Below are 26,529 nucleotides of genomic sequence, written 5' to 3'. Positions count from 1 at the left end.
ACTGGGACATAGGAAAAAAGAATCCAGGTCTGGACATAGATCTGGCTGACATTAGGGCCCATTTCAAAAGTAGCTGGACCAGAGATATGGTAGAACACTGTGAGAGAAGGTGGTTTAAGGTGCAAATCTTTTTACAGGGATGAGCTATAGTGCCGCAGTGGGGCAGTGGTTAGAGTGCAGTACTGCAGGCTACATCTGCTGATCACTGGCTGCCTGCAGTTTGGAAGTTCAAATCACACCGGCTCAAGGTTGACTCAGCCGTCCATCCTTCTGAGGTGGGTAAAATTGTTTAAGGCAATATGCTAACTCTGTAAACTGCTCAGAGAGAGCTATAAAGCACTATGAAGTGGTAAATAAGTCTAAGTACTATTGCTATATCAGCTACAGCTTTTAGAATCAGGTCTAACATCATGGAGAAACATATTTATCTTTTCCTGTTCAATTAAAATTCAGAATCAATTGGTTCCATAGATCAGGCTTGAAATACAAAGAGTTTTCCATATTGAGAGAGAACAGAGTATACAAATAAAATAAATGAATACAGTAAGTTTGAGGAAAATAATATTTAGTATAAGGTCTTCTGGGAAGTAGGCTACTAAGAGTGGAATTTCTGTCTGTTTCAATCAGCTCCCCAACTCTCCTATGATGTAGCAATCATGAATGTGCAAAAGAAAAAAGAAAAAGTGATGCAAACTGGCCTAAGCTGACTCCGGTAGGAATGAAGGGCACCTGATAGAAAGATGAAATGTATAGTTAGTGTTCAGGAAACAATGCTGTAAAACTGGAATTATCAATAAGACAAAATTGAGTATTTGTATGAGAACTTCTATTCTGTTTACACTCTTTTCATTTCTTCCTTTTTATTGTTGTAAGCCGCCTAGAGTAGCCTCAAAGGAGAATAGGCAAAAAATAAATAAGAGTGGGCAATAAATCTTAACTGGAACTTAACTTGTGATCCTGATTCTTCATACCTGACTAAGAGTCAACAGAATTTAAGGGGGTCTGAACTTGGATTGCTATGGCAATGTAACAACTCCAAACTGATTCATCTCTTGACTCCACCCCTGATCTCTGCCTTTTCTTCTCCTGTAATACTATGTGATCAAACCATAAGATCAAAGTACAGTTCAGGCTATTTAATGTTTCCCCATTAAAAAAAAAAACACATTATGCCATTCTGTCTTATGGAATAGGAGCTGCTTGGACTGTATGTAGAAAGGCTCAATGACCTAGAGTTGAAGAGATGCTAAGAAAAACAACAACAAAATTGTGCAATACACATGACTGGATTATCCAATTGGAAGCTAACCTTAAATAATGCAAAAAAATGTATTAACATGTCATTATATAATTGGCATAAAATACTTTTAATTTTTCACCATTATTATATGATTGCTTTAATACCACATCTTAAAAAATAGAAGAAAGTGTTAAGAAAATTTAAAAAGAGTAATTATAAAATTTTGTCAACTAAAAAGATCCAAATGCCATTTTATTTTTAAAATTATTTTTCAACATGCATGTATACTCTTTAATTCAAGTCCCGTTGTAGGAATATTTTAATTCCTTAAAATAAAAAGTGCAATAAAAGAATTTAACAATGCTTATCAGAAGGATAATAACCGTTACCAAAGTATAAATGTATGAGAAATGGTTTGCCAATCCAGTACATTATTGCACAAATTAAAATAATGCATTTTTAAAACAAGAGTAGTAGAAAAGTAATCTACACAAAGTATAACGATATGTTTTCATATCCTTCAGTCATAGCTGGGAAAAAAACCCTTATTTTTAGTTGTTTTAAGAAAGCAGTGTCAGCTGTTTTAAGAAAATATAGATAAATGCTGCATAAGAGAATACTGGCAGATGTTCCAAAATTCCTTTATGCCTTCTATCTGAAACCCCACTAAATGCATGATTCAGGGTCTCCACCTGATGGAAATAAATAGGAAATGCATGAGAGTTGTTGAAATGCTCTTGTAAATCGATAGGTACTATGTACCCATTAAGAATGAAGCACTAAAATTTGTCTATGCTTAATAAAAATCCAGGGAGCAGCAGCAACTGAACATAAGACAGTTGAAAATACCACTAGAAGCACTGAAACAGCAGGCTATCCTATCAGTCTATGAGTGAAGTTATTCATATTTAATGTAGTGCCCTCTGAACATTAAAAATGCTGGTATTTGAAATTCTGCTCAGTAAAATGGCTTAGGAAACTTGGACAATAATTACTAACTTCCACAGATTAATATTAAGAAAAACATCAACAACAAAAAATAATTAAATAGGGAATTCTGCTACCCTTAAATTCTAAATAATTTGTTGCCTTGTCTTCATTGCCTGATTTTAAAAAAACATGTTTAAAAAAACCACAGCATTCACATTTAACATAATGGTATGATGCTGAACATCTCAAGTGAAGTATTAATGAGCCTGATTATTAAAACCAGGGGGGAAAGGTTTCAATGTTCCTGCTAGCAACACCCTCAAAATGTAACTCTAGATCCTGAGAGATAATCAGAGGGCGGGACTATAACATACCTGAAATCAAGTATTATTTGTTCTTAATATTCTAGCAATAAAATGATCTTCCTATATAAAAACCACTCTCTTATCAGATTTCTTTACTAGAACACACTATGGGCAAGGAGAAGTCTGTTCCATTCAAGATCCTCAGCCAAAACAGTCGCATACAGACCAGTGGTGGATTTCAAATCCCGTTCCAACTGTGCGGCACTTGCATGCGTTCTAGCGCCTTGGTGATGCTTCGTGATGCTCCAGCTCCTCCGCGGATCGTTACGTAGGCACTGTACGCGCCATGCGTGTGCGCGGCAGCGCAGGAGCTTTAAAACACAGGTAAGGAGCACGGGCAGATGGGTACCGGAACGGTATCCGGTGCTCCAGGCTAGCTCCGGTATGCCCATACTGGGGCGTACCACCGGCAACCCACCACTGATACAGACAGAATAATTGAATTACTTCAGTATAACTTGGAGAGGAGCAGGATCTTCACATATGATGTATATAATGCTGCCTTGTTATTGCTGTGGATTAGTGCTTCCATACCTAGGTTTAAAGACCTAATCAGAACAACATATGTTTCATTCACTTTACTACCTTGTACATACTCAGATCCCATGTATTTTCTAAATTGGAAGTAGCCCTTAGCATACTTAACTGCAATGAACACGTCATTTCAGTAATGTCAATATTACCTAATCAATCATCTCACCTATATAGGGGCTACACCATCATCAATTTTCAGTGTTTGCATTCTGCTGGGTGAAGATAGCTCATAGAGCTAAGATAGTCTTGCAGGCAGGGAATGCAATGCTGGAATGGCAAAGAGGGAAAGCTACCTCTTCTACTAAAGTTGGCCTGTGTATCTGTTTCCGTGCTAAATTTACCTTTCCACCTCCAGGTTGATGCTTTAAGTTGTCAGTGGAACCAATTTTGGACTTGATATTCTTCAGGTCTGGCATGGGGACCGGAGCTGTCTGCAGGCGGCTCTTGGCAGAAGAAGGGGATTTTGGTGGTGTACGAACCACTGCAACCTTCTTGGGCTCCCTGTTTGGTGGAGTTGGCAAGGATGGTGTGCGAGAGCGACTGCCAGGGGTTCCTGGAGATCCAGGACTGCTGTACCCACTTCTCTCTCCAGACTTGGTTGGTTCACCTGGAGTTTGAGATTGAATCAGTTTTAGTTGCTGGTTGTAAATTTTATTTCCTACTATTCAATAAGCATGAAATATCCACATAATATCAAGAATTTAATTCTGTATTGTTCTAATAAGCTATTTTTCATCCATAAACATTTCATTGCAGAATATAGTCCACATCCAAAATATAAACAATATTGTTTTGAGTGATAATTTCATTATGCCTTTGTGTCATTGCAAATGCACAACTCTGTTTTGGTTGCATTGTAATTAACAAATTGTGGCGTTTTCCATTGTCTCCAAGATTGGTTGATTTCTTGAAGAACTTTTATTACCAAATTAGGTAACATCATCACTGCTAGTTGATTATCATGCATTTTCAGTAAACACAGAATATGTGAAATTAAACTACATTCAATTATTTCCAATATGGAAGTAATAATGATACGAATTAGATATTAAGCATCTTTTTCAGTGCTTGCGAAGTCCAAATGACAAAATAAAATGTAGATGACCCAATCTTCTGGAGTAAGTTTCTCCCAAATTCCGATTGGCTCTAATTTAGTAATCTTCAGATTTACAGTGAAGATGGCCAACTGACAATACATCCTGGGAGGGTCTTTGGAGCTCCTTGAAAGGGTTTTCTCTGGACTGTCGCTTTTTCAACTTGCTAACAGAAGGAACCAGCATTCCGTTAGTTTATATGGCCCTCCTGGATTAGGGGAAGTCCTAGAATCATCCCATAGGATCCTCCATGCAGCAACAATCTGGAAGTAACTTCAAGAGCTGTGCTTCCGAGTGAGCTGGTGAGCTGTTCAGCTGGCGGAAGAGGGCTGCAATATTGTTGAAAAAAGCAGCCATTTTGAAAGTTATTTTTCAAACAGACAATAAACTGGGTCTTTCATTTCTTAATCATTTTAGGGATTATTAACTTTATTGAGTTAAGAGACTCTCTTCAGCCACAGCCTATTACTCCTTTTTGAAGATCTGTCCCATTTTGAGGAGTTGGTTGCTGATGGCAAGCTAAAATAAGGAAGCATGGAGTATTTTTGTTTTAACTTTGATGGAAAAACATAAGAATAGAAAGTTATGGTTTTATTTTAGTATTTTTAAGTAAATTATAACTTAGTTTGCTTTGTTCTGGGTGGCTAAAACTTTCCAATATTCATGAACTCTGGCCAATAATTCTTAAGTGACTTACAAAAAGTTTACTCTTTGACCACAAGAGGGAACATGGATTTGAGCAAATTATTAGGCATTGTTTGAAAAATTGTTAAATAAAATTCTTCACTTTATAGCTCAATTATGTTGTAAGGATGATATAAAAACTACTCAAACTACTTCAGAGCAGGGGTCAAATGCTCCTGGTTTGGACTGGTTCGCCTGAACTGATAGTAAAAATGCTATCCATGTATCCAAACCATAGTAAAAAAAAAATGCTACTGGTTTGGGCGAACCGGTTTTCCAACGATCGGCTGTGATGCATGATTTATATTAACTAGAAAGCAGGATTTCCTGCTTTCTAGTTAATCTAAATTGTGTGGCATAGCACATCCTCCCCCTTACCTTTGTAGGTGCACTCTGTGCATGTGCGGAAGGTTCCGCGCATGCGCACGCACTCACATTAAGACTGAACCGGTAGCAAAGGTAAGTGGATTTCACCTCTGCTTCAGAGATGCAATTATGTATAGAAAGTTATCAAACGAGATTGATGCATTTCATAAGTAGATGACAATACAAAGGATCCAACTCCAACTATGGAATATACTGTAAATCTGATCCCAATCTTTATTATGATTATGATTTAAATATAAACCTTCCAGCACAATTGAAAGAAAAGTTCCAAGAAAATCTGAAACTTTCAAAAGAGTTTGGGACTTTATTTTCATGGATACTAACAAGCTTGAGAATTTCTTGAGAAAAAGATAAGTATAAAAAGATAATGACTTGACTGACAATCCAAAGAAGAAAAAGATTTTATTTTATGAAGATAAGCTGGAAGGAGCAAATTAAATTTAATTAGTTAATTGGAGTTAGGATGAATTTTTACCAGTGTGATATATGTAATTGGGAAAAAAATTAATGTAAAGAATCCAAAATATTACAGTGATTTTGCTAATGTAAACAATGATAGTCTATAAAGATTAATATGTGCAAATAGAAATATAATATTTTCCACAGCAAATAAAACAAAGTAGTGATGGTTAAGTTGATTCCTTTATTCAAAGAAAATAATATATCTGATTTTGTTTTTATTTGGAAACCGCTTCTGAATTTTCTGCTTGTAATGGAAAGATAAAACTCTGACTTTTGTTTTGCTGATTAGATATGTTTGTTTTACAGAAATGGCTAGCATATATATTGTATAAAAGTAAAAAGTTGAGGTTGTAATGTTATCTTCTACTGTGCTAAAGAGTCAGAAATCAACAGCCTTTTTTCCTTTATCCCTTTCTACCCCACACTCTTCCACTCCCCTAGTTTCCATTATTTTTATTTTCCTTTGTATTTTATATTCTGGTAAACTAATAACATTTTTGAGTCCAAATGATTTGGTCATCTTCCAGAAGATTGTTAAATTGTTGCTGTTCCAACAAGCCTTTGGCGATTAACATTTGCATTTTGCCTGCTGTTCAGCAGTAACATACCCTAATTTTACATTATTTGTAATAAATGATATCATGATATTATTTTTATGACATAGATTGGCATAGTTTATAGTTATCAACTATGAATGTAAAGAAACAGTGAAAAATAAATGGATAAACTTAATTGTTAATTGCATCCCATTGTTTATCTATTTGGAAGTTTTAAGTGGAACCAGATCATTAGTACAGCAAATATTGCCTTTATACATATCCAGAAAATCTTACAATTCACTGATTCAGTATGCATATTCTGATATTGATTCTACCCCTATTGTTGTAAATTGCACTATATTGTGAAATAGTATTCAAGAAACACACTGTATTTTTTTATTTGACTTGCAACAGGCTCATCATGCTGCTTTCACCTGAATTGTTCAATAATATGGATTGTGAAGTTTTAGTTATGCTGGATTGTGTTGTGGGTCACTCCTCTGTGTAATAATAGCCAGAAATCACATTTGCTCTGTTCTACTGAGCCAAACATTTACCATTTAAACATATAATGCTAAACAAAAAAATAAGAAAATGAAGATGTATGTATGTGTTATATGGGTGTATTTTATTATAGAAGATAAATCATCTTTTTCCCCCTTCACAGGTTCAAGAAAATTCTCTTAAAATAGAAAAAAATATTTTGGAGACTTCTGGTTTGGCATCACGGTGGGACAGTAGAGGGTAGAGGGGCTCTGCAAATCCCGGGTGAACCTTCTTCACTAGGAAGCTCCAAGGTGCTAATGTCACTCTGGAAGGGGACGAAGAAAAGAGAGATCCAGTGTTGAACACGGGGGAGTGGCAGCTCTCACACTGGATCCAAAGTACCCTCCCAATCAATGAAGGACAGAGATAGCCATTATGGTCAGACTGAAGCTGGGGCAACTGAAGAAGCACTAATGAGCACTAAGTGAACAGAGTATTGACTATTTTCAACTTTTACATTATCCCCAAATAAGAGTGTTTCTTTTTTGAAGATTTTGCAAAGCGTAGAGAAAGCGGCAAGTTTGTCAGGGTTCCAACCGATGCTCTAATTAAATCATGAGCCTCAAGCCAAGCTTCAAAAGAAATCCAGTTATTTATTAGGAGCTTCATGTTGGCATGTTCCAAGTAAAGCCAACTTTGACCTCACTTAATTTACATGCCAGCTCTGACCCTGTTTCCCCCCTTTCCCCAAGCTTGCTCTCCAACAAAGCAATTTCGCGAGTTGTAGAGATCACTTCCCTCCGCCCACTGTGGATAATCGCAAAGATGACCTTGACAGAGAGATGGCTGGAATGTGCTTTTGTTTTGACTGAAGTGCATTTTCTCTCTGCAGCTGCAAAGCTCATTTACCCATCCCCCTTGCCTATGGCAACTCGAGAGCAGGCCAGGGATGCCTTGCGAGTTGACAGAGTTAACAGATAGATTACAGAACCAAAGAGAAACAAAATTTTAGAGAGATTATTATATTTATATTTTAAAATTTAAAATATAGAAAGACAGGAATTGAATTAGTATTACTGTGAAAATGACTTAAAATGTTAGAAAGAAAAGAAAAAAAGCTTTACATTTGAACAATGAAAGAAAGTTTACAAAGAAAGGTGAATTTTTTAATTATTATTTGACAATCAGCTATTACATCTTCTGCTTCAACTCTGGAAGTTAAAGCAGTGGCGACATCTACAGGTGAAAAAAGACACTACCCAATACCATATTACTATACAGATAGAAAAGACCTTGAGAGGAAGCTATGATTGACAGGAAGAAGGGAAATAAAGAAAGACAAACAACATCTGGAAGGGTGTTATCTTGCTGTTTGGGAATAGGCAATGTTTTCTTTTTGAAACTTGCTGAACTTGAAGGATTACAAATACTGTTGGCTTTGAGGAACAGCTTGAAGACTGAGAGAATTGGTTTTACGTCCTTTTACTTTTTTCTTTCTTTTTCCTTCTTGGATTATAAACACTCTTGGCAGAATGGATCAATGGAATAGTCAAGAATTGTTTAGAGACTAAATGAAGTAGTTTGTTGATTATTTTGGATTATTGAATATTGGGGAACTTGGTGGGCCATTGGATTACAAATACTAACCAACAGACAAAGTCATAATCGTTGACCTAAATAAGTCTTTTCTCAGTGTGCTTAATAGACTGATTTTGTGGATTACAAATAGAACCGGCTTGATGACTGAGAAAACTGGATTTTTGTATTGATGTGTCAGCTTTTTGGATATTTCGGGTACTGTGATTTCAGTGGGCTATCTTGGATTATTGTTTTTCCTTTCTTTAATAGATTTAATATTACATATTAAAATGACAAGTGTTCCAAACTTAACCAAAATTGGAAAGAAAGCATCCTCTACACCAGCAGTGGCTGTCTCCAGTCCATCAAGTCAAAGATCAATAGATGTTATGCTACAGTAAGAAAAAACAAATACATTCCAAAAAGAAATACAAATGTTTCAGACTATCCAGGAGGCCATGGCAAAAAACTACAATGAGATGAAGGAATAGATCCATAATATGAACGAAAAACTAGAGAACTTTCAGCAAATGATAACAAAAAAGGAACAAAGAATTCAGAAAATAGAGAAATCAGAAGAAGCTGAGAAAAAAAATGATGACGTAATTCAAAAACTAACACAGGCCAATAAAGACCTCAAAGAAACAGTAATAATTTTGGAAATAGAGAAGGCAGCCCATTTTTTAAGATTACAGACTATAGAAAAAGACAAAGGGAAAGACCTTCCAGAAGTGATGACAGAATTGTTGGCAGGCATTCTAAAGATAGGAAAAGAAGAGATGGACTCAGAGATAAATGAAATAGCAATAGAAATATTCATAATAAATATGACATGTGTGAGAAGGCATGAACTCCCAAGAGAGGTACATGTGACATATGTGAGAAGGCATGAACTCCCAAGAGAGGTACATGTGAGATTTGTTAAAAAATCAACAATAGATAGAAATTATAAACTGACAATGGCAATACCTATAAGGAAATCCTGAATAAAATGTTTTACAGATGGCATCTGCCACTGGCAAGGCTAGCAAAGATGTTTAAAAATATGTCTGCTAAATGTTGGAAATGTAACAAGATACTAGATTCTTATCATATGTGGTGGACATGTCCAAAGGCAAAAAAAAAGGACAAAAATATATACATGGTTAGAGAAAATGATAAAGCAACATATAGTGGCATATTTAAAGCCAGAAATATTTTTGTTAGGTGTACTACCAGAAAAATATAACAAAGGGAATTTAATATTACATGTCTTAACATCAACAAGAATTGTATTTGCACAACACTGGAAGAATGAGGAAATTTCTACAGATGAAAATATAATTTAAAAAATATTAGAATGTGCAGAAATGGATAGGTTAACACTAAAGATAAAAGACAAAGAAGATACAGAATGTTTTTTAATATGGGATTTGTTCTATCAATGGTTAGATAATAGAGATAGAAGTTAGAAGTCGAAAGATTATCAATATGTATAAACAAATAATATCACTATTACTATGTATAAGTAAATTGACCCAGATAATACACTGTTTACTAAGCACCAATGTTATAGAAAATTGTATACATAAGATATTTTTAAAAATAGCAACTATTCCTAACTCAATTCATCATGTACAACTACTATTAATCATTCATCACCATTATTTGAAATCCATCTGCCAGGGGACTAACTGCAGCTTATTATATGAAGTATACATATTGACATTAATTTAATTTATAAAAACTGAAAAAATGTAACATATTAAGCCAGGGCACCTAATGGCCTGTCTCTTTCTATATGACCCATCCATAGACTCAGATGAACATGCAACAGTATGCTCCTTTCCTGTCATTTGCACCGGATTGCTAAGCCTGATGACCTTGGGGCTCCATTTGTACTCCTTTTCCAGCAGTGATGATAATATTCACTATTTTAATTGTAGGGAAATGCCAGCTGAACTAGCATTCACCAATGATGATCAGCCAATTTAATATTTAAACATTATTATATTGCCCAAGTGTCTATGCTTCTACAAAATATATTTTACACTGTCTTCCCATTGATGCCACTTGTCTTTCCAACTGAAAGGTTGAACACAATAATTAATATGTCACTCCATAATAATATTTCATACACCATCTGGAATATTAGTGTCAATATTTAGAACCAACAGAACTTTTAGATCAATACCTGAAAAGTACCTTAGGATTCTTTAGGAATAAAGAAGGAACTAAAAAAATATTTTTTTTACCTCTCTCAGATTTTGCTGCTGTGCTAGGGGGCCTTCTCTGCTCCTTCTTAGCAACTGAAAGAACAAAAATATTCCTTCACTGAACCATGTCTTTTATTGTCTTTTCAGATCTTAGTGATACATTAGAATAACTACTACAAATTAGTGGTGTCATTCTCGGCACTGAAATAAGTAAAAATAATAAAGTGATTGCCAAACATTATGGAAGTCACTAAGATCTGTAGATTGCATTATATTGAGAAAAATCTTCTGATTACTGAGCTTCATTGCCTATTAGGGCTGTGCAACATTTCAGTTTCAAGGACAAGTGATGCATTGGTGCACATAAGGACACTAATGTAGCACCTGTCCTCTTCTCCTTAAAGCAGCTACATCTTTTCTCAGGATTGCTCTTAGAAATTATTTTGAAAATTTATTCTAATTGTAGAAATAAAATGATACATATGCTTCTATAGAGATGTCTTCTAGCATTACTGATCATGCAACAATTTGTCTTTTCCTTCTTAATTGGGAAAGCAGAAATCTGATATAAATAGACCTTAGCATTTAGTGTCTGAGACCGCAAAATGTACTTTTGGTTTACAAACATCTTTCTTATCATGATAAAGATCACTTGAAATAATTGTCATTAAAGAAGTTTCCATGAGACAATTTTATCCCTCCTTGATTAGATGTCTTACAAAGACCTAAGGAAAGCTTTTCCCAACAATATCATCTGTATTTACTGTTTGAGCATGGTTTCTTTCCTTGCTGTGAATAAATGCTGCTGGGGCTCTAAGCAAGGGCTAATTTCTACACTTCACTATTTGGTAGGTTGGTTGGAAGGAATCCAACTCTGATTGTTCCTGCAATGGGTGCAGTGCAAGATGTAAGAAATCTCTGAGAGTTGGGTGAGGGGAATGACACAGGCCATGAGGAAGTCCCTTATAATATTGATTCAACTGTGTTACCTTTAACCCTTTCCAAGATAACCTCCCATTTTCGAAGGTCTTTCCAACAGCATATTCTCAGCCACATAAATTGCTAAGGGTGTCCTGAAGAATGTATATTTCCCCGAGAAACCACCATAAAATTAATATTTATTTACATATAAAAATGATTCCAATAAGCTAAAGAGTCTTTTTTCCCTTTTTCTTCTATGTATAATAAAAGGAACCCATAAATTTCTTCTCTTACTGAGGCTCGGTGGTGTTTTAGGAACAGTGGGAGTTTTGGAAGGGATTCGAGATGCACTGGCTGGGCTCTTCTGATTCTGTGCCACAGCAGAGCGTGGAGTTGCTATCTTCGATGTACTTTTCATATCTGGACCCTGAAGATACATTAAGAAAGGGAAGGGTTACTATACTCCTAGTGAACTTTAAAAAAAGAACAAAATATTGCTAAAATGCCTCCTATCTTTCTATGGTTTTCAATCCAAGTCTCCTAAATAAATAAAATTTCACTTATGTCTAATGTTGTAGGTACTTACTATGATACTACATTTGCATTGTATGCTTTTAGTACAAAGTATTTTATTCTTTAATTAAGAATAATCACTAATCATTTTTAAAATGAATCAAATGTACCTAAACCAAATCAGTGTGATAAGGTCTAACAGGCTGCACTATATCTATTCAGGGGTTAATTCCCTACATTAATTCCATGGCCTTTTTTTTCTCCTGCAACACTAAAATCTGAAACCTAGAAACAGACGTCAATGTCACTATTGGCTCTCCATAGTTGAGGATAACATTATTTTCTCTACTTTTGAAACACCTGAGCAACATTAAATCAAATTTGGGCAAAACCAGAGAAGCTAGTTACAAAAAGATCTATCAGCCTTTTTTTCATTCTCCATCCTTATTGCAAAGTTCGGCAACTGCAAATTAGCCCAACAGCAAATTCCCATTGAAAAGCATAACTGGCAGTTACTAAATAGCAGTGTGCTTGGCTGCAAATGAATTTAAGGCATTTTTTTTAATTATGTCAAGAAAGTATTTCTAAATTCAGTTATGAAGAGTCGGTGGCTAATGATAGCCTAGTCACTCAAAGGGCAGAGAGAGTTTGCATTTGCAAGAGATTACTAAATGAGTAACTTTAATGTGACATAATCTAGTAAAAAAATAATCTCCAGCCAACAGCAAACTAAATAACACTGAGCACAAGTGTATATAAATCAAGGGGCCAAATTCAAATAGGAATGAAATAATGCTCCCACCCTTCTCCCTTGCTTTTCTTTTTAAGTAATTCCTTACCTTGTTGTTTTTTCCTTTTATTCCTGTACTGGTTGATCGGGATGCGATAGAAGAGATGCATTTAGGGGTAGATGATGAGGACTTGGAAGGATTGGAAGGTTTTTTCAAGGGGATAGAGCTAATAGAGGTGTAGCGTTTGGGGGTAATGGAAGATCTACCTTGTGGGATTTTGACAGAGGAAGGTATAGATGTCTTTAAAACAAATAAAATTAAACCAAGGGTTAGCATGGAAAAGAGGGGAAAAAGCAATAAACTTAAAAAAAAAGTTGGTTAAAGTAAAATAAGAATGACTGCTAAATTAACCATGCTGGAATCAAACTAAAAGTTAAATGAAACTATTATTTTCCCCTGACTGCAAAAACATAACAAAGGCATATCCCGGCCTCTTACCCATATTTAAGGAACACCTCACTTTTACAATGAGTATCTCAGGATCTGCAAGTATTTATCAAATTACAGTAGAGAAATTTTCAGATGTCCTATTAATTATCTCCATGCTGTTAATTATCATTATAAGGTTGCACAATTATAAGCGAAATGTATCTCTCTCCATTCCATAACAAAACCAATAAACAGCCAGCAGTTTTTTTACATTTATTAATGTGGCCCGTATAATGTGTCTGAATGGTTTTCCTTTTGTACTTATGCTAATTTCAGAAAACTCTTTTCAGGGGAAACCATTGCTGAAATATACATCGTTGCTGAAATATACATTCAGGGTTTCCTATTATGGCTAAGTTCATTCTAGTAATCACATGATCAGCAAATGTTTGATAGTTAAGAGGAAAACTAATTTTAATAGGAACATTTTAGAACTATAAAATTTAAAAGAACAAGCCTTAAGTAATTCAGTTGATAGAAGACTGCAGCTCTCCCAGTTATAGTTCTTGCCTGGGCTATTATGTGTGTCTATCACATCTGTCCTCCTTTTGAGCACTTTATAAGCAGATTCTTTTATTCCTAACTGTACTACAGTTAAAAAAACTCCTTTGCAAACTTCAATCACAAGAAAAGTCATGAAATCAGCTGTATAGCATAAAGAAAGCTGTACAATATCCTTTATTATATATCTTGTCCAGCTTGGTCTACACCCATCCATAGTAATTATTGTGGTATGTTATATTAAAGCAGCACTTTGTTGTTTAAAAATAAAAATGGTCATTTTATGCATAAGAAAGCAATTTGTTTTTAAGAATTTCTTGTCTTAGGTTATAAACTTCTTTTCAAAGGGGGAGAGAGGGGAACTCAGATGAGTTAATAGTAGAGTTGGGAAAAGCGTCCAGATTTCAAAACAACTTTCTGGATAGTCAGATACTGAGAACAACATTTGAAGTTGTTGGTTTTTTGTCATCAGATAGAAAACAGCCTGCTCTCAGAAGAAAAAAAATGTTTCCAAGACAGAAGAACAAAAGAGGAAAAAGTATACCTATGATAATCCACTTGTCAACTTACCTTTGGTTTTGGCTCTTCAGTCCCAAATTCATTTTTATCTCTGCTGTCAATGTGAGCTGAAATAAAAGTGGGGAAAGCCCTATACTTAGTATGCTTTCTGGAATAGATAAATGAAGCAATTGATTCTAAAATAAATTTGGAATATGACAAACTATTTGGGCAACTATCACATACAATTCTCCTTTCTCCTTTTAATGCAAACAGCAAGTATGCTTTGTCTCACATTAAATACTCTGGAAAAAAATTTTTTTTAAAAAAAACAGCAAAAATCAAGCCAGCTGTATTGGGAACACAAAATACTATGTGTTCCCAACCAACTGAAACCATTTTTGGCAGCTCCTCCAATGTTTTTGTGTGAAGCTCTGTTTGCAAAGTGATGTCAAGAACTGGCAAGATCACTTTGTGTCTTTAATGACTAGACTAGAGCAATGGAGAAGAAGCCTATCCATGTCCTGTCATTTTTGAATACAAATGGACTAAGAATGTAATGCTCTATCTGCATGTAACTCCTTGAAAAGAGAGCAAAGTAGTTTGAAGGTATTCCATTTTTTATTATGGTAGTTAGTTTGCCTTCTCTGTATTAAAAAAAACCTGTGCAGCTTCAGAAGTATATAATTTGGGTAATAAAGGAGGTTGGGGGCAGGAGGTTTCACAAGCATAATTATTTCCAACGGTTTTGCTTCCTCTGGGCCAGTTAGGATCTTATGATGAAAAGCATTTAATAGGGCAGCAATAGTTAGAAAAGGGATATGGTCTTCATGCTGTAGCTTGGTTCAAGGAATCAATTGGATTTTAGGAAATAAAATATTAGTTTTTGTGGTCCACTGATCTAATCCCACCAGTAGTTTTACATCAAAATATTTCACAATGTTTAAGCCAATCCCACTTCAGACTGATTATTTTTAGACCATTTGTAATTCAATATGTTTTTTATGCAACTTAGAAAATAACCCGACTGCTGCTTACTGAAGGAATAATTTAACTCAGTTTAAATTTACAAAGTTATGTTTCATGGATGAGAATAGTACACATATTTAATTCTACCACTGTAACAAACAAGATTCATTAGCTGTTTGCATTATATGCATTATAATATAGTGAAAATAAATCCAAAATAATGCATTTTGCAGAACTGCCTTAGTATACAATATTTTATAATATAAAATAATAGATTTATAATATTACTGTAAAGTTTTAATATATTTTACAGTTCAATATTAGGGAATGGAATTTCTGTCTACATTTTATTCAGTTTTCTTTAATTAATTTTTGCTTTAGATTTAACATCAGTAAAATACCAGCCCAAGTCCAAACTTTTAATTCAAGATTTCCTTACAATAACAGAGGTTATTTGACTAGATTCTCAATTCTTTAGAAAAATTAATACATTGGGAAAAGTTGAGGAAGAAAAATCATGCTCTCCAAATGAAATCAGTAATACACCTTACAACTAAACAGCACTTCTTTAAAAACTAAATTATTTAAAGGCTCAAACACTTTATGTATACTGTTAATACTTCTCAGTAAGTTTGAGATCCAGTATCTCAATTTACCTAGTCTACTACTGAGTGAAATAAATAGTTGTTCAGAGGATTGAGAGCGCATTTTACAAAAATGGTCAGATTGAGAAATGCCACCTTTAAGAATACTTCTTTTATTTGGCTCAAAATGAGAAAAAAAACCCCTAACGATCCAAAAACAATTAGGTAGCGCTTGGTGGAGGCAGAGTGGATTATATGGCTAAAAGAAATAGGACTTACAAGAAGCCATATTATGCCAAGGGAACATGCAGACTTATAGTTGTTCGTTGTATAAAACACAGCTTTGCTTACCTGTATAAGGTAATTTTAATGGTTATAGAATTCGTTTTGTGCATATTCAGCTGAAAAACATCTGCCAGCACTAAACTAAACTAAAAGCATTTTACCCTACCTCATCTTAAAACTTTTTATATGCCATTTCCTGCTCAGTCTCAAAAATGCTGCAATTTTTGTTCTCATATTTTCCCCCTATAGGCTTTTGATGGGCATAAAGAAATTAAACAAAGCTGTTTTGGAAAATGTGAAAAGACTACATAACTGCATTGGAAAATGCAGAATTATAACTATTAAAATTAGTAGTGTTATATTGGAAAGCAGATGCCTACCTTCTCTCTTAACAGCACAACTTACAGGATGACTGCAAATTTCATCTATTTATTCAATTTCTATATATCCACCTATTTCAGTCAATGACTCTGGGTGGTTTACAATTCAAAAAATATATTACAACCAAAATATTAAAAACATTTTAAAAGAATAAAAACAACATACACAGTAGACAAGATGGCCTATTAGCCTATTGGCCTATTAGCAATACAATCATGAAACGAGGCTTTTAGCACATTCAGTGCCTCATACCTGAGAACATAGCCAGGTTTTTAGAGCCTTACAAAAGGCTAACAGGATTGGGACCATTTTAATCTCTGAAGGGAGGATGTTCCATAGAGCAGGAGCCACTGCAGAAAAAGACTGTCTTCTGGACCCTGCCAGCCGACACTCTTTTGCTGACGGGTCTGCAGCATGCCCATCCAGCTAGATCTAATTGGAGAGGTAGAAACTCTTGGGAAAAGGTAATCCCTCAGGTACCCTGATCCCAAACCAAGTAGGACTTTAAAGGTAATTACCAATATCTTGAATTGTATCTCGAAACACACTGATAGCCAATGCAACTCATGCAAAAGTGATATTACGTATGCTATTTATCTGGCATCATTTACTACTTGTGCAGCCACATTCTGCACCTGCTGAAGTTTTCGAATGATAAACTTCTGAGAAACTTTAATGCCTGAATCAGGTGGACATTTTTGTCTGTCCTGTAAGCATTCTGATATATTGCTTAAAAAAATATTCTCTGGGCTTTCAAAAAATATTTAAATATTTTTTCAGGTGCAGGCAGAGGCCATACAATATTATTTTTATCCTCACTTATCTTTTCTTATCACTGTCTATAACAATGTGCTAAGAATTCTGCTGTAGATTTCACACAATCTCCTCCTCAAAAGACTAGTGCAGCATTGAGGGTACAGTGGCTCATTATGAGCCGAGGTGGCGCAGTGGTTAGGGTGCAGTACTGCAGGCCACTTCAGCTGACTGCTATCTGCAGTTCAGCGGTTCAAATCTCACCGGCTCAAGGTTGACTCAGCCTTCCATCCTTCCGAGGTGGGTGAAATGAAGACCCAGACTGTGGGGGCAATATGCTGACTCTGTAAACCGCTTAGAGAGGGCTGAAAGCCCTATGAAGCGGTATATAAGTCTAACTGCTATTGCTATTGCTATTGAGTATCAGAAAGTAGAGAGGAATATTGGCTTTTAAGAGAGACACCCCGGGGATGAAGGCTTACTCAAGCCCTACATGCTTTAATGACTTTGCAAGTAGACAAAAATTAATGAATATCAACTGGGAAAGGAGAAAAGAAGTACAGGTACAGCCTCTAGTATATCCTTATTCAAACTGGGTGCTTCCCCACAAGTACAGAATTCTAAGCAATGTCTAACCTGGCCAGAAAATTCAAAGAGCTCAGATTGTGAAAGATCAACTTGAGGGTACAGTGGCTCATTTTTGAATGCAATTTCTATTATCCATGAACCTATACAACTGGCTACTCTGACTTCTTGAACCAAATAGTATCCTGTGTTCCAACTCTTTGTTGCATGACCCATAACCCTTCTTCTCTTTTCTTTGCTGTTTAAATCCTTGTATGGGTTTGGACTTTTAATTTCTGCATCAGCTTACTGCTGCTGTATATCTTTCTGGCTTTCTCTTTGTGGAGCAAGACCTCAAACAGCGTAACAACACAGCTGTATAAAGCCCCCAAGTTTGATTTTAAAAAACTGGACAAATCGCTGATTCAAGTTCTGTATCTCTTTTGGACACTGCAGGGCAGAAAGATTGGTTTATATTTTATTAATTCTTGACAGCCTCTGTCTGGCCTGAGTAAGCATAACTCCATGTATTTTTCTTCAGTCAATGCCACTGTGGCCATATATGACAGCTCTATACCATCTTTCTCTTTTGATGTTTCTTTCCATGCAATATTTTTTTATCTCCTAATAGTCTAGACCATGGATCAACTTAAAAGAAAAATCTGCAAGAAATATGTGGAAAGCTCTGTTTTCAATTAAATGTAAGCTGGTTCCTAAATAAGGTTGGGTATGAGGTGAGGTGTCATGATTTTTGTCTCATTGACATCATCGTCATGAATTATTTCCACTCACTCCAACTAATAACATAGTAACCCAAGGCTTTATCATGACAAGAAGGTGTGGAATATATTATTGTATATAACACATACGCAGAAGTATTTACAATCATTTGCAAAGTACAGGAAATGATTGTTTCATGAAGAAAAACAGAGTGCTACAATATTACTTGAGCCAAGGTGGCGCAGTGGTTAAATGCAGCACTGCAGGCTACTGCTAGATCAGCAGGTCAGCGGTTCAAATCTCACCGGCTCAGGGTTGACTCAGCCTTCCATCCTTCCGAGGTGGGTAAAATGAGGACCCAGATTGTTGGGGGCAATATGCTGACTCTCTGTAAACCGCTTAGAGAGGCCTGAAAGGCCTATGAAGCGGTATATAAGTCTACTGCTATTGCTATTGCTATTATACTTAACCAATATCTCTTTAATCTAAAAGGTAATTTGTTGAGCCTAAAAAAGTTCTAAGAACTTATTAATTTAAAATATTTCAAATATAAGGTAGCATGCAAAACACAAATCAAGGTATCTATCTTAATACAATTGTCTTAACACAGTTATTTTCATTATTACAAAATCAAAACTATTACAAATATTTTTAAATGATAAATTTTGAATATGCCCATAAAGCACCTCTTTATTTGATATATCAGGTTCTTTTTTCTTTTTTTTAAACAATTAACTAGTCAAAGTTGGTAGTACTAATACAGCAGGATTATTTACTCGGTATTAGAAACATTTATTTTTAATAGCTGTAATTATTAATCTATTATGGCATTTACCATTATTTCTATGAAGCATAGTTTATTTTTTATTTATTTTATGACATGATTCACAGCTTCAGACATGATTTAAATGATCATGTACTATTCTCCCTCACATTGTCTACAATCATTTTCAAGATGGATAATCCAAATTCTAAGCACCAGGGGTAAATTCTGGATTCTTTTGCTGCCAGTTCGCTCAGGGCCATGCTTTGGGCATGTGGGCACACTTCACGCATGCCCAGTAATGAAAAAATTGCTTCTGCACATGCGCAGAAGCAAAAAACAAGATGGCGGTGCTATAGTGAACCAGTTAGGAGGTGTAGGCGGCCAGGTTACTACCTATTTGGCCGAATGGGGCCAAACCGAAAATGGAACCACCTCTGGACAGCACTGACAGCAAGGGATGGATAAAATGGACTAATTAAATAGTAATGATCAACTGTGGCTTGACACTATGTCCAAAAGCTTCAGATGTGTGTTTTTTCTTTTCTCCTAGTGTGATTGTGAGCAAAAGTGTGATACTTTTCTTTCCAATTTCACTTGATCATTGTTTAATATGGGCCTGCTATATCATATTAGGTCCATTATGTTCTAATGAAATAACACAAATGTTTAAACTAGACTAGGTTAACGAGTTTCAATTAACCACAGCTAAGAATTAATCATCTATCCAGGTTCAGGCATATACTGCAGCTAATAATAAAAAAAGAAGCAAGTACATTTTATAGATGTGATTGCTTTTAGTTCAGATCTTGTTCCTCAGAAAAAGCAATTCATTCCACAGAACCAAACTGAAAATGAAACCTATCAATTAGAGAACACAAAGTTCAAATGCACCTGTAACTGGCCAAGAATTTAGATGGGTGAGTTGAAATAATGAATGGCAGAGACTATGCTGTTCATAATATAGGTTTATACTGCTGTTTTAATATTTTGCTGCTCTTATTGTTTACATTTATTTTTGATTAATTTTGTCCAATTTTTATTTATTTATTCTACTCTCTCTCCCACCACTAAACCAATATATAGTCTAATCTAGGTCAGCAATTTCCAGGGATCAAAGGACTTTTAGATATATAGATATAGATATAGATATATATAGAAAATAAACTTTACTATGCTTACCTTGAGCATCCCCCGAAGCATGGTCTTCATGGTTAGGAGAACAAACTATGCCTCCTTCCTCAGCTAAATTTTCCAAATTAAAGATGGGGAAATGGTTTCAACATTAAAAATAGAACAAGACAAATGTTTCGGTATTTTCAAATGATAGGTGAATATTTGAAAATGCATGACAATACATTTAAATGAAAATGAAATAAACTGATGAGAAACATTTCTGCTGAAATAAATCACATCAATTCCTGAATTATATTCATCAATGATATACATACACCTGAAGAAAAATATAACAAAATTGACAGGGTTTACAGAAAACATTTAACTAAAAAGACACTAATCTGACATTTAAGAATATACCACTGTTTTGTACAGTTAAATGTGATGAAACTAGATGAAATTAATGAGCTTATATATAAACACTTAATTTTGGGAAGATACAAACTTTGTTTTGACAGGTTTTTTAACAAAGGTATTTTTGTATTTTTATATAGACATGGAACAATATAGCATAGTCATTTTCATCTGCAATTGAGTCAATATAGTTTAGCTGTGTTAACTGAAAGTTTTAAAAATAAAATTAACTTTTCCCTTGATTGCTAAATTTATTGACAGTCTTGATCCAGATATTCATGGAATTTCAGAAGGCATGATTAGGAACTGTCAATATATTTTCAATAATATATGGAGGCAATACATATAATGAAACGTAATACTCTATATAATACTTCTATAATATATAATACTATATATCATATAATATTGCCAAAGCTGGCTAAAATTTTGGGAGCTTGAAGTCTACACATCTAAAAGTTGCTAATGTTGAATAACACTGATCTATTTTATTTCTGACTGTAAGATTCTCATTATGGCAGTAGTAAAAGTTGCATCACAAAAACTAAATCCTTTTTGGGGCCTTTTGCCACACACTCCCCAACTTTAAGCATCTGTAGTACTATGAACTTTCTCCTTTTAAAGGAGTTTTAGTGGAAGATATTCTTGGCAGTAATTTTCTTGAAACATCACTTCTTGAAGCCACTTTCACAGGTGAAAAGTATTAGGTAGTAAAGGTTTGATCCCAAGGAAGCATATCTTTAAGCACTGAATCTCAAGAGATTGTTTCTTACAATATTATTATAAATATAATACATCTAAAATGCTTCCATTTCTTATCAGTCGACATCTGGAATATTTTTTTCTCCCCTTGATGGAAGAAGCAATAAAATGTGTAGGGGGAAGGGGTGGTATTAAAGTGAAAGTGGTATGAATCCTCTGTAAAATAAATAAAGGAGACTGGGTGTAGATTGCTTCCAGATGAGACTTGAAACCATCCAGCCTTGTTCATTTAATTTTTACTAGAACTGTTTCTAATATTTTTTCATGAATGTCACCAGACAAAGCAGGCATTTGCAGGGGAAAAAAAGTTAACTAATAATTGATCATGATTTCTTTGATGATCAGAAAATCTCCAGAGAGAGAGGGAGAGAGAGAGAGAGAAAGAGAAGTTATACTTCTCATGAAAAGAATAAGTTTAACTGGAAGATACCAGAAAAGTAAATACTGAAAGATGTTTTGCCTCAGAATCAGATACAAGATTGGTCCTTTTGCTATCTGACAAAGGATACTCTGGCTTCTAAGAGATTTCATATTCGTATGTATCAATGGGAAATGCATAAAAATGTAAATGGGAAAATAGATTGCAGATAATCCTCAACCTTGTTTAAATAGCTTTAAAAAGCTATTTATGACTGTTTTTCACACCACCATTGCAACATTCCCATAGTTATGTGATCAAAATTCAGACAATTGGCAAGTGATTCATATGATGATTGCAGTGTCCTGAGCTCATGTAATCACCCTTTGCAACCTTCCGACAAGCAAAGTCTACATGGAAGTTAGATTCACAACTGCAGTGGTTCACATAACAACAGTGGCCAATAAGGTCATAAAATGGGATAAAATTCACTTAACTCCCTCACTTAGCAACAGAAAGTTTGAGCTAAACTGTGGTCATAAATCAAGAACCTAGATTTAAACATCTAACCTCCTTAAGGTTAAACTTATCTAATGGATTTTGCACCTACCTAAGACCTTTGGACCAGCAGAAAACTGGCACTTGGCCCACTTGGATTATATGTTAAGGTCAGAACAGTATTATTCTGTTCAGTTTAATTTACAAGTTCCTACCAAATCCTGCAATAGGATGGTTTGACTAAACCGATTATTTTAGAGAAAGATACAAATAAGTAACCTGCCTTTTTTCTATATGCTTAATTCAGCTAGGAAGTTATCACACTGACCTACAGGATGATGGATGCAAAAACATCAAAACAGCAAGAAATCTGCAGGGATCTACTAAAGAAACAGCTCATGTGGATTTTTTTTCTATAAGAAAAAAATGGGTTAATGGCTGATTCCTGAGTTCAGTAATACACACCAGATAAGAATAAACAGATCTTGACTAGTTTATATTTACATCCATTAGGATCAATGGGATATATGTTAGTGATGACTCTTAAGCCTCACTGATTTCTACAATAGTCTAATCCAAAAACGTTTACATTTGAAAAATTATTGAAGAAAAAAGTTCTCTCAATAGGATAAAAAGAAATGTACAAAGTTTAAAAAGACATCATGCAAAAAAACAAAATAAAAAACCCTAGAGGTCTTTCAATGTTCTCCTTCACGCTTGATAACAAGATAAAGAAGAAGATTCAAGTCATGATTCAAATGTTCAAACTACCATTAGTTTAAAGAAAAGTTGGGGATATAAATTACTTCACTTTGCCCCTGTAAAGTCTTATTAAGATGATTATCCCACAGGACCCATATTCAGTATTTTGACTTGGGAAAAGTGCTAACAATAATGCAATATTTTTTAAAATTAAAATCTTCAATAACTCAATGGGAACCCACATTACACTAAAGCCAGATAAAGTAACACTAACATATAAAAGATGTCATATATAAATTATTTAGGTTTATAAAATTGCAAATCAAGGAGGAGAATGTAATAGAAATGTATCTATTGATTGGGTTTTGTATCAAAAATTACTAGATGCCTCCTAAGTAATGAAGAGATTAGAAGCATATTTATGGCTTTGACGCATATCTTCATTTGCTACTTAAGCATTTGAACATTTAACATTTCCACTATAAAACCTCCTGTTGACAATTGTTCTGAATGAAGTAGACATAAGATCCACATACCTTTTAGATGTGACAGCTGTGTATTATTATAAATGTTTTATAGAGCCACTCTAGTTGTACATATTGCATAGATCAAAAAAATATTTAACTTCTGCACTTCTCTCTTTCTTAGACTTTTTAGATTACATTATTACTATAAAGCACTATTCTAGTGCTTTAACATTATCTCTTTGGGTTATTTAAAGAATGCTTTTTTGTTGTACTTTAAAGGAATACAAGGCAATTGATGTACAAAAGACAAATGGGATATTGTAGTCCATCTATAATACAGGGCACTGCCTGAGGAGGAGACTCTATCAGATTCTCTCTAAAGAATTGGAAGAACAAATCATAGAACTGTTTGTGTTAATCCTGTTTCCCATAGTAGATTAGTAGATAATAGTAGAGCAACTGTAGCAAAATTTATTGTGGAGAATTCCACAATTTGTACTTAAGATATTAAAAAAGACAGATATGAATCACTATACCATTCAGAGTTTGCACCAATAATTTCAATTATGAAGACAGAATAAATGTAAATCATAAGTGTTTTGTCTTCGTAGCACAGTGCAGAAACAGGATCTAATGAGAAAGGAGATGTAGCTGGCAACTTCTCTTTCAACTAACAGCACATGATCTAATCTACAGATTCTCAACTGCATGTGGATTTGAAAGTAGAATATTAATTCAAGATAAAAATCACACTAGGCAAAAATGAAGACAGCTGCCAGTAGGCAGAGTCTTCATCTTTCACAAATGAAGACACAAGTGAACAGCCCTTTATTTGATGAAGATAATAAAAATAGTATGCTAGTAGAAGATTAACTGGGTAATATGTAGGGGTTTTTGTTTCAACTGGATATTTAATATTTTAGGAAAACCATTCATGGCCTATAGCTTTCAATTTATGATTTCACTTAAGGTTTCAGTGAAAGGTAGAATTATATTCTGGCAGATTATCTCAGATAAATTTATTGCCAAATTTAGATTTTATATATAGGCAACATATAAAATGAGGCATTTAGGCACAGATAATAACGATATCATGGTTAAAAATTAAACACAAGACAGAAATGAAGGAGTATAAATTAAATTACAAAATAACAAACTAAAGAGTAATTGCGTTATAAACCTAGGCATCTCTGAGAGAATAGTGAAATACCAAATAGATAATTACTTTACAATAAAAAGAATAGCTAGATCCTGTAAAACCTACTAGCAATATATAACTATTAACCAATTAAAATTAAGGAAGGTACAATATAAAACTAAAACATTCTGTCACCAGACCAGATTAGGAATTCCATGTTCACAATCCCTATTTGAGCTCATTTTTAAAGATTTTAAAATCATCTGCCATCTGAAGAACAAGAGAGAGCCTTCTCCAAACTGCTTAAAAGCCCCTCAACTTCAAAATTTCCAAAGTACCAAAAAGCAAGACAAGAAGCAATGGATGGAAACTAATCAAGGAGAGAAGCAACTTAGAAAACTAAAGAGAAAATTCCTAATAGTGAAAACAATTAACCAGTGGAATAGCTTGCCTTGAGAAGTTGTGGGTACCCCATCACTGGAGGCTTTTAAGAAGAGAACTAGATAAGTCACCTGTCTAGAATGGCATAGAGTATCCTGCTTGAACAGGGAATCCGACTAGAAGACTCCAAGGTCCCTTCCAACTTGCTGTTCTGTTTCTGTTTCTGATTCAAATTTGTTAGGAGGAAGAACAAAATACCAAAGAGACCAGTGAGTAGATTTTGTTAGGCTGCACCAGCTCAACAATGAAGAAACAAAAACAGAATGAGAAGACAAGAATTAAGAGAGAATTATATAAGTGACACATAGAGACTAAAGGATGCTCAAGGAAATGAAGCCAATAAATCTAATAATAATAATACTTTATTGTCAGTGCACAACATACGTACAATGAGATTGATACTAGCAGGATTAGGATAGATGACGTGGTATGATCTGTCCACCAGAATACTATTCCACACTGAAGACATTAGTGGAATGACCAGATCAAAATCCTAATTGAAGTTGATCCCAAATGTCAACTTGCAAAATAATTGTTTGGTTGGGAGAGAAACAACTTGGCTTCATTCATGAGAGACAAACAATTCTCTCCAGGATTTTTTAATATAAAAAACGAAAATAGGAAGAGGTGAGGGAGACCACATAACTAGGACATATGCAAAGTTTGAACTTTTTTTCACAGAGGGCATAAAAGATACGTGTTTAAGGATATTAGAAAAATCCAATACACAAAGGAGTGAAAGGGTCTCAATGGGCATGTAGTTTCTGTGAAGATTTAGCAACAAAGTTTCTTCCTATATAGCTTATTAATACACAAATCACTACCCGAGTGTTTCTATGAAAGTTGCTATTACCCCCAGTTACCCTATCCAGCATGCTAACAGTGAAGTGATAAAAGTTTTAATTCAGCAACATGAAGAGAGCTACGGATTCCCCATCCCTGCATAAGAGCCTTTTCTGTCATGGTGTCCACCCTTTGGAATATCATTCCCCCAGAAATTAAATTTGTGTCAGTCCTATTGGCCTTTTGAAAGGCATTAAAGATTTGGTTTTATCTCTGAAACTGGGGATGAGCAGATGGGGCAAAGGCCAGGTATTATCTTACGATTGGTGGGTCTCTTTTTACCGCAGCTGCTTCTTCTATATTGGTTGTTTTTCTTTTTATTTCTTGTAATACTATTAGCTGGCCAGAATCATGACTCTATGATGGGTGGCTATAGAAATTGAAATAATAAATAAAAATAAAATAAGGACACTTCTCATATCTACCAGCATTTGTGACCTTCTATTTAGTAGAAGAATGATAGCCATGTCTCTGGAGGAAAAAAATAATCTCATTTGTGAGGAGAAACCTGAACTATCTCTGAACAGAATTACAGTAAACAATGTCATATCACACACACACACGTACACACACACACACACACACACTGAATTGCAAAAGAAAAATAAAACTTTCAAAATTTCA

The 26,529-nt window shown here is 34.7% G+C and overlaps 1 protein-coding gene across 18 annotated transcripts in view; it reads right to left on the bottom strand.

Annotated features, from left to right (window-relative positions):
- MAPT (microtubule associated protein tau) overlaps positions 1-26,529 on the bottom strand; it is an 86,759-nt gene that overhangs the window by 28,057 nt on the left and 32,173 nt on the right. For 8 of the 18 annotated variants that reach the window (XR_004256940.1, XM_032236875.1, XM_032236879.1 and 5 more), the window contains 6 exons: positions 20,349-20,411; positions 14,220-14,275; positions 12,768-12,959; positions 11,710-11,842; positions 10,534-10,587; positions 3,411-3,676 (listed from right to left, as the gene is read on the bottom strand). Coding sequence is in view for 17 of the 18 variants with exons in the window: in XM_032236875.1 (XP_032092766.1) it covers positions 3,411-3,676; positions 10,534-10,587; positions 11,710-11,842; positions 12,768-12,959; positions 14,220-14,275; positions 20,349-20,411 (764 nt within the window). In the remaining variant the exon portion in view is untranslated. The remainder of the gene's footprint in view (positions 1-3,410; positions 3,677-10,533; positions 10,588-11,709; positions 11,843-12,767; positions 12,960-14,219; positions 14,276-20,348; positions 20,412-26,529) is intronic. The other 10 variants (XM_032236883.1, XM_032236886.1, XM_032236885.1 and 7 more) reach the window with 3 other exon arrangements.

The sequence above is a fragment of the Thamnophis elegans genome, chromosome Z (genome assembly GCF_009769535.1).
Source record: "Thamnophis elegans isolate rThaEle1 chromosome Z, rThaEle1.pri, whole genome shotgun sequence".
NCBI classification, from domain to species: Eukaryota; Metazoa; Chordata; class Lepidosauria; order Squamata; family Colubridae; genus Thamnophis; species Thamnophis elegans.
The sequence above is the reverse complement of the archived record's forward strand: the minus strand, read 5'-3'. Positions and strand labels throughout refer to the sequence as shown.